This window comes from Chlamydotis macqueenii, chromosome 5 (genome assembly GCF_036417535.1).
Source record: "Chlamydotis macqueenii isolate bChlMac1 chromosome 5, bChlMac1.mat, whole genome shotgun sequence".
Classification (NCBI taxonomy): domain Eukaryota; kingdom Metazoa; phylum Chordata; class Aves; order Otidiformes; family Otididae; genus Chlamydotis; species Chlamydotis macqueenii.
Window position 1 is genome coordinate 69,400,703 of NC_141560.1, and position 9,368 is coordinate 69,410,070.

The following is a 9,368-nucleotide window of genomic DNA, read 5'->3' on the forward strand; positions in this document are numbered from 1 at the left end:
TGATTGTGGAAAGGTGTGGTAGTATGCATACACAAGGTGCGTTACTAAATTGAACACCTTCAGAACACCTTCAGAACTTAAAGGTAGATGAGATTATAAAATTAATAAATAATAAAGCTTTAAGCAATAATAAAAAAAGCTTTCTGTTCAAATTCAGTAGGAAGTGCATGAGAAACTGCTACAAGATTTTTCTTTTGACTGGTATTTTTTTTTTTTTTTTTTCCCCCCCCCAAAATGCTTAATCTGTCTTGGATGAGGTAGAAGCCCCGAAGTGGCTGTGTAAAGTAGAAGATCCTGTCTTCCTCAGCTGCATGAACGCTGTGCCCAGCTGCACTTGTCTCATAACTGTGACTGTAGCCTCCCTTGTAGGCAGAGAGAGGAGACTGAGCAAGGACTATTCCTTCTGGGTGCAAGGAAAACTACTGCATGGAAAGGTTCCAATACTGAGCATTGGAGTATAAGCATGAAGTTTTGTTGCCAATTTATGCGTTTCATGCACACCAAAAAGACAGGGGCAGATTGGATCACAACGTAAATGCTAAATAACAATTCCTTGAGGGCTACTTAACAGAATTCATGATGAATTGTGTATATGTGAAAATCAATCCCAACATCAGCATACAGATCAAGAAAGGACTGTGGTTTGATTTATTTTATTTATTTATTTCCTTCAGAAAAGTTGTGTTATAAATAGGCAACTTTTTTTTCCCCCCCTTCATAGATGTCCTTGTCTGGAGCAACGAAAGAATGATCCACTGGGTAGCGTCCATTGGTCTTAAAGAATACGCGAATAACCTTATAGAGAGCGGAGTCCATGGTGCACTTGTGGCCTTAGATGAATCATTTGATTACAATGCATTAGCTCTCTTATTACAGATACCCACTCAAAACACACAGGTAAGCAAGAAGTAGAAGTAGTAGTTGTTTTTCTCCCCTGTAGAAAGGTTAAAAATGGAGCTGGTTTTTTTGGTTGTTTTTTTTTTTTCTCTCCTTAGGTATGTGCATGTCTTTCTGTTCTCGACTCTAGAAACTTTAGAAATGGAAAGTTCTCCATTATCCTGTATGAGGAAAATATAGAACTATGCTTTTCTTACTGTTTTCTAATTGTTAATAACAGTTCTGGTTGATAAATTTGCTTGAACAAAAAATACTGTTTGAATATTTTCCTCATAGCCCATCTTCATAACACGAATGTAAAACTCATCATTTTTGGTGCTTGCTGGTTTTTATTCTGAAATAATTAAGTCTGAGCTAGAAATCGTGAGCTTTCATATCACAACAAAAGGAAGGGGGAGCTGTTAACTCTTCCTTAGATTTTTAATAAATTACAACCTAATACTTGGAAAAATTACAATATATGTTTATTAATCTGATAAGAAGGTATTAAACAATTTGGGTTATATTAAGTTTTATAAATTACTATAAGTTACTAATTACTAATAGTTTGGAATTAATTTCCGTTTCTTTTGTACTGTAAACTTCAGGCTCGTGCTGTTCTGGAGAGGGAATTTAATAACCTTCTTGCTATGGGCACTGACAGAAGACTTGATGAAGTAAGTTACTTCAGCTGTTGACCCATTTCACGGTCCTGGGAACTTTATCAGATCTGTTAAGTGAAAGAATTCAGCTTGAATCTCTTTAAGCTACGACAGAATAGTGACAGAAAACTTCACTAGAAATTCTTTGTCTTTGAGAGTTTCTGAATATGGCAGCTTTTGTGTATTATGGTAAGATAACTTTGGGTATGAAAGTATTGAGATGATTTGCAAGCTTGTTTTTTGCAGCTTGCATGGTTAATGTCTAATAGCAGCACTTTGGGCTGAATCCTCTATTTAAAATGTGGGAAAACTAGGGATCAGTGCTCCAGATGAATAAGCTATGATAGAGAAAGGCACTGTATAGTACACTTCAAACCTTTGTCCTACTGAGCAGTATTTCAGATAATTCCAAGTATTTATCAAGAAAGCTTTTGTTGTTAATATTTGTTAATACTGGTGTAGATGACCACCAGGTACATTTGCACATCGAAGTAATTTCTGTCGAGCAGTCTATGATCTTGTAGTGTATAAACTTAATTCAAATGTAACGAGCATAAAACTCTGACAAACTAAGTGTGAGACTTTTTTGTAGACCCTGTGAATTTATAGCATAAAGGAGAAAGTGTTACATCTTTAAGTTGCTTTGTGCTGTAACTCAGTGAACAGCTTCAGGCTGGTGTTACTTCCCCAACAGACATCTAACTCTGTGCTACCTCTTCTTTGGCGCTAATGGGAGTTTGTGGTAGGACCTGTAGGCAGAAATGGTTCAGGTTAAGACTAAGATGGCAAAACCCTAACGTGGTTAACCAGGTGAGGGAACCAGTCCATGATATCTCAGAAACATTTGTGCTAGTATGAGGAAGAGGAACAGGGGAAGGGTGAAAGTGCTGGCTTGAACTGCTTTTGGATCAGTGAGGTGAAGCACATACCAGCATGCTGAGGAAGGAGGCTGCTGTGACAGACCTTGCGTGGTTTTGCGTTCGTCTTCTGCCTAATGGACTTGTTGCAGCCCTTTTGTGGCGCATCCTGACAGCTCTGTTCTCAGTATGGCTCTACTAAGGGTTTAATAACATCGCCAGAAAGCAGCTTGGTAGTTTTCTAAGGTATTTTTGCCTTAGTGATTTCAAACTGCAAGAGAAGGAGCTTTGAGGCAATGTATGTTTGCCCTGTTCTAGTGGCACAGGGCAATTTATTGATCATGAAGATCTCTTCAAATAATGCAGACGCTTGTCTACTAATTCTGAAAGGAGATGAATTTTAGGGAAACTGGCATTCAAGTCGTTGAACTGTTTCTAAAGGCAAAGTTGGCAGATGGAGGCGCACAATGGGTATATTTGCATTGATAATACCTTCACTGCAAAAGACATCTTTAGAAGTGGAATTTAAACTGTTGTATTTAATAAGTGCAGTATGCTATTTCTGAAGAGGAATATTACTTCAGAGATGCAGGGGAGGGGAATTCACCTGGGTAATTACAAGTTAAGTTTACCCAAGTGCTTAAGCAAAACATTGCGTGGCAATATAGTATTTACTACACTTCCCCCCCCCCCCCCCCCCCACTATTACTTCCTGTAGTTTGTAGCATGAGAAAGCGCAATAGCTGTATCATCGTTCCTGTAAGACAGAGTTGAAGGTTAAAAGCAATTATTCCAATTCAGCCTCTATATGTCAGTGTTCCCAAAGCAGCTTTTATCTGCTCCACTCCTCGTATCCCCTAAAAATGAGTGATGTGACACTTATGAATTACTGCAAATCATGAAGTACAGAACGTTCTCCTAAATGTGCCAAGCACGTGAATTTCCATAGTTACCGAGCTGAAGAGCCTACACTCTAGGAAATGAACACAGGTTGTTGCGAATGAACCCCTCTGCTGTTGCACCTGAGCTTCTGAAAATTAACTCATTTGGTGGTGATGCATTTACTTAAGATTGTCACTGCAATCCTTTTAATGTCCTACATTTTTCAAATCACTAATGATGTTTATCAATGTAACAGGATGATGATAAGAGCTTTAGGAGAGCACCTTCATGGAGAAAGAAGTTTAGACCAAAGGACATAAGAGGTTTAGCTGCTGGATCAGCAGAGACTCTTCCTGCAAATTTCAGAGTTACAACCTCAATGTCTTCACCCTCTATGCAGCCAAAGAAGATGCAGATTGATGGTATTGATTTTATATTATTTTAAGCATGATGTGCTTTTTTTTTGCTTGAGATTACAGGGGAATTAAGTTCAAATTACCTTTTTGCTGCATAAAAGCATCTGCCTTGTGCATGGTTGTATATATAACACTGTGTTTAACCGTAGGGTGCTTTATAATTTCAGGAAACTACTAGATGTGGAGTTTCTTTTTACTTCATTGGAATAACAAAATGAGAATGATAGTTAGAAATAAATTTATTTTAAACTAGGAAAATAAAATGGCATTTTAGTAGAAGTCTTTTAATCATGTGACGCATAATTTCGAATTAGCAACAATTAGACCAATGTACATCCCACTTCTAAAACACAGTAACATGCCTTCAAAAGTGGTGTGAGTAAACTCAGATAATTTTGAGATTATTAGAACGTGAGGTAAAGGTGCATTTTAAGTCACTTAAGTGTGATCATACTTGAAAGCACTGCTTTGTTCATTGCTGTGTACTTAATGATCTATATGTATATGTGTGCATGCATGCACACACACAAATAAGTAGTTAAAAAAAACCAAACAAACCCAAAAAAAACCACAGCTGGAAGTAGAAATTGATCACTTGTCACATAGGTATCTTGTCTGTTTAAAAACAATTTCTTTAGTACCATGATAATAAACTTTTACTTGAATTCGTTTTATAAAACACAAGTAAAAATAAATGGAAAATATATTTAATGAGAACTTCAGCATAATCTGTCAGAGTTATCTCAGGTTCTGAAAATTGTATTTTTGAGTAAAGCTCAAAGAAGCAACCTTTGCATCTGATGTTACTCTCTAAAATGTGAGCTCTTTTCAATTTTAAATACTGTCACTGGCACAAAACATGTTCCAGAATTAATGTGGAAAATTCTGTAAGTTAAAGTAAGTGGAGTTTTTACCATGTAAAATCCCTTTCTTTTTACGATAAAAAAAGGAAAATACATAAACTATATAAAATAGAAAATAAATTACTTATAAAATGACCTTTGCCAATTTCTGTATACTAGTTGGCATGCAGATTTTCTTTAGAATTCTTTTTGTTAGCCACTGAAACTAGAAGTGGTTAATATATAAATGTAAAATAAATTCTGCTTTTCTAACTTGTAACCATAGAGTTGGGTGAGTACAGTAGCTATAATCACATTGCTGTGTGATGGGTTTTTTGGAAAACTAACATGCATGCTGTGTTCTGCATGTCTTCCCATGCTTCTTGAAATAGGCAATGTATCAGGAACACAAAGATTGGATTCTGCTACAGTAAGGACCTACTCCTGTTAAAGCCTTCTCCTGGTGAGTAAAGTTGATAGGTGTAATAGTAGAGAAGCTACTTACAAAATAAGGCATCAGGTATTTTAATATATGGAATTTACACACTTAAACTATTTCATAATTTCAGGGTAGATTGTTGTATTGAAAATCCAGAGCTTATTTCCTACAACAAAGACTATGTTTAAATATTTACTTTGTAAATATTGTGGGGTTTTGAGCGTTAGTTTTTTTTTTTTTAACCAGTCTCAAAAAGGACGTGTGCTAAATAGCTATGTAGGAATCAAAGGTTGGATGAAACTCCTAGTGATAGTGGGTAGGAGGGAGGGCAACTAAATTAGGCATACAAAAGAAAGAAAATAATTTAGTGTGTGACACTGTGGTTCAGATTATTGATCTTTCAGAGCTATTGCTTGGTCAAAGCTACCCCACTACAATATACTTCAATATTGAATTGTTACGGGGTAATTGCATAGTTTTCCAGTTCTTGGATACTTCATGCCACTGCGATTGCTTGGGCTGCCTGGTTGGATTTGGCTACCTGCAGCCTAAATTTGGGTTGCTGCGAGCAGTGCTGACAATAAAAGGCAGCTTGATAACACCAGGATGTCTAACACAAAATACACGTATGAAAGATACACAGTCCTGCCTTACTCCAGGATTTGGAATGATTTTTCTTCAGCAGCCTAATTTTTTCAAGGAACAGTGTTTCTCTCATTTTGCAAACAAGTCTGCAAACTAACTTTTTCTGTATTGGATTAAAAAAAAAAAAAAAATCCTGTGAATCTTTCTCTCACTAGCTGGTATCTTCCATGGGCTATAAATTTCCTGTCTCTTCTGCTTACAGCTTCTTTCCTTTCTTCTCACCAGTAACACCTCTACCAACTCACGTATTGGCTGCCTCTTCTTCACATTCTGAACCTTTTTGCATATACAATTTAGTTCTAACAAGTTCTTACCTCTGAAACGTTGAGAAGGGAAATTCTTGCACACAGCAACACAGATTGTGTGGATCTGTCGGTTTATAATCTGAGGGGCTAAAACTAAATTTGTTTTAGTTTCAAGACACCGCACTTTTAAGTTTTTCCCTGCTTCAAATTCTCCCCACTGCTTCAGGATTTTCTATAGGCAGATGACCTAGGATAAAAATCTAGGAAGCAGAAATATTTGACCTCATGTGCTTTAATTTGCCTTGCAGCTGAAGGTTACAGAAGGCAATAAAATTGTATCCATCATGGCATGGCAATGATTCAGTGCATGACTGCTACACTACTGAGCTGTTAGTCAGAAACTTAGAATGAAATGCATTTTAAAAAACTGCTAATCAATTTTTTTTTGTTTTTCTTTTTGTGTGTTTCTTGTTTGTTTCGTTATTGTTTTTACAGTTTACCCACACTATTTCTACCGGTGATATGCAGCATTTTGAACATTTGGAACCCGTAACCTGTTAATACTTGTTAAATGGACACTTTGAGATATTTTATTACAGAGTTTTTAATTAGCAAATAAATTCATGAGTACTATAGAGAAAATATTTTAGAATCTAAATGTTTCTTATATTTATGTGACTTCTCATTTATATAGTTACTTACTTTTTCTGTTTCTATTCAGTCTACAAATCAAATCATTGCTGATTTTTTTATTCTAATTTTAGTCTTTCCAACTGAATGTACTGTAATGCTTGTATGTATATGTCCCTATAAGTAATATAGGGTTTTTGTAAATTATGCAGTTACTGTAATTATCATTGTTTTTTAATAATGAAACTGAAGGTGAAAAGGATTTTAATACCTTTGTAAAAGTATCACGACACCAAGCAGTATATATTTTGTCTTTTGGAAACGTTAGCTTAAATCTGAAAACAAGTCCAGCTTTTTTTCAGGTAAGCCTATGTTGTTGTCGAAGGTGTGGTACATGATTGTTCTTCTTTTCAGAACTGTACCTTTCCACAAAGAGGCTTTGTCAAGTACTGGGAATTTGTCTTTATTTAAAATATAAGTTGTTTTAAAAGCTGGGAGGAACTATAACACTGCGGAATGCGTTTTAGAAGTGATTGACTCGGTCATAACACTCTCTGCTGTATTTGTAGAGCATATCTTCACGGTGACTGAAAACAAGCCATAAACCAAGAACTGTTTGTTTTTGTTTGGGTTTTTTTTTTGGGTTTTTTTTTTTTTTTCCTTAACTGAGGAAGATAGACTTCATAATAATTCCTGGTCGTAATCCACAGACCACAGAGAGTTTTTGTCCTAGATCTCTTTTGGTTGAAAACACTTGTGGAAAGATGCTGGTGAAACTAGTTTTAATGGACCAATCGTGAAGCACTGCAATCTCATGTCAAATGAGCGGTGAACGATGAAGGTACAATGGGCTGAAAACTAAAGCAGTGCAACTTCTAATAAAAGCCTTACTTTTCTTATGTAAGTCATCTTTTTGTGTTTTGTACACTTGTTCTAAAGAATTGTCTGGACTTTAATTTTGATGGTTGTAGCCATTTTGGACTGTATGAGTAGAAAATGTATTCAACACTTGTAAATGGCATATTAAAAAGCCAGCAAGAATCTGTTCAGATGGTGCATTATTTATTATGCAACAATATATATAAGCATGTCTTTTTTCTTATTTTGTTTTCCACTTTTAACTTGCTTGTAAAACTGAAATTCATTGTTACTATTCTGTTTTTCTATTAATCTTTTGTGTATTTTCAGATTATGTAACAATATGTACAGTCTACCTTTGAACTATTTTTATCACAGTATTATTTATTGCTTTCTTTCAATAAAGTACTGATGCATTTTCCACTGCCAATAAAACACTATTGAAAAGCTGAGATTAATTGTATGCAGGCAGGTACTTTTGCAGTGAGTGGATATTGTCAATAAAGCATCTTGATGATTGTTTGCTGCCCTGTAGATCTTGTTTCAAATGGTGACTTTTCTCCAGTAGAAAAAATGTTCTGTTAGGTGTGACATTTTCTTTGGAATTGTTCACGTTCACATGCGTTAATCAGCTCTTGAAAACCAGTTTTCAGAAGAGAACTGCTTTATTGCCTACTTCTGCTAGTAGTTACAGCTATGATTTACTTTTAAAAAAAGTAACAAGAACTATCATGCAACTTCAGTGTATTCTGGTCCATGGGATGAAGACTGAAGTGCCCTTCTATATAGCAGCAACAGTTGCTTTGTTAATAAAATGAGATTTTGACCGTGCTGATATTTGGGGAGAAACAGAGTTGAGGGAACCAATACAAAATTGGGTCACAAATAGGGCTGTTTATGTCAATTTTAATATATTTGTAAACCATTTCTTGTGTAGAAGAGAAGACAGAAGGATAAACTTACAGAATAATTGAAGCAGTAGTGAAGCATATTTCATCATGTCCTCTAGATCGACAGCAGGATGTGGAATGCATGGAATGGAGAAATATTGTGATTGATGCTTTAAACATTGTTCAATAATGCATCTCTGTTTGTCTAGCTTGTCTGTATGAGTTGCTATCTGATCATTTGCAGTCTCTTTTATATTTTCAGAGAATCTGTCTTTCTAGAAAAAGCTAAAATGAAACTGCAGAAGGAGATCCTGACTCACTGTTCAGCTAAACTTCACTGTTTAGAAAAAAATTGCATAGACATTTCTGGTCACTGATGTGATAGTAGGTGTTCAAAGTCATGTATTGTTGCTTCTCAAAAGTGAAAACAACGCGGAATAGACTTGTGAAATGTGAAAAGAAAATATGTTTATTATTTTAAGGCTGTAAAACCTTAACTGTTATGGAACAATGGAATTGACATGAGAGCTAGAATAAATGACTGAAATAGAAAAAGCTTTCGCGAACTGACAAACCTGTGTGTTGACTTCCTTCTGAATGATCCAGCAGAGCTACCTCGGAGAAATCGAGAAAAACACTTCTCGCTCGATTTTAATAAACTCCCCCTGGCAAGAAAAACATGCAGGTGCATGTGTAAAAGGCATATGGATGTGGTACAGTAAGCTTTAAATAAGACTTGGTTAAATATAACTTTTTGTAAATTGCCAAATGTCTTTAAAGGCTTTAGTTGGAAAGAAGGCTATAAAAATGAAAGTATGCATTTTATCTGCAATAAGGAGATGGTAGAATTATCTCGGAGAACTTTAAGCTTCCAATTTTTAGCTGTTTAGAGGGCAGGGAATCTCAAAACAGATGTTGTAACTTAATCTTTCTTCTTTGAAACTGATGTAGAATTAAAAGACGAGAAGCTGCTTTTGCGGTGGCTTATGGACAGTAGTGATTTGTCATGCCAAAACTGAGCAGCGCGTATGTGAAGTAGTTCAAAGTAAAATTCATGCTTGGAACTAGATGAAGACTGGGAGAAGGGATCAGCAAAAATAATTTTCAGGGAAATAAAAATTGACAC

General features: G+C 35.6%; 1 protein-coding gene across 3 annotated transcripts in view; it reads left to right on the top strand.

Annotated features, from left to right (window-relative positions):
- The window catches only part of PPFIA1 (PPFI scaffold protein A1), a 57,175-nt gene extending 48,359 nt beyond the window's left edge, over nucleotides 1-8,816 (top strand). For 2 of the 3 annotated variants that reach the window (XM_086748386.1, XM_086748384.1), the window contains 5 exons: nucleotides 722-897; nucleotides 1,485-1,553; nucleotides 3,534-3,699; nucleotides 4,928-4,998; nucleotides 6,360-8,816. In XM_086748386.1, coding sequence (XP_086604512.1) covers nucleotides 722-897; nucleotides 1,485-1,553; nucleotides 3,534-3,699; nucleotides 4,928-4,986 — 470 coding nt within the window. In that variant the 3' untranslated portion in view covers nucleotides 4,987-4,998; nucleotides 6,360-8,816. The remainder of the gene's footprint in view (nucleotides 1-721; nucleotides 898-1,484; nucleotides 1,554-3,533; nucleotides 3,700-4,927; nucleotides 4,999-6,359) is intronic. The other variant, XM_086748385.1, reaches the window with a different exon arrangement.
- Nucleotides 8,817-9,368: the final 552 nt, after the last annotated feature.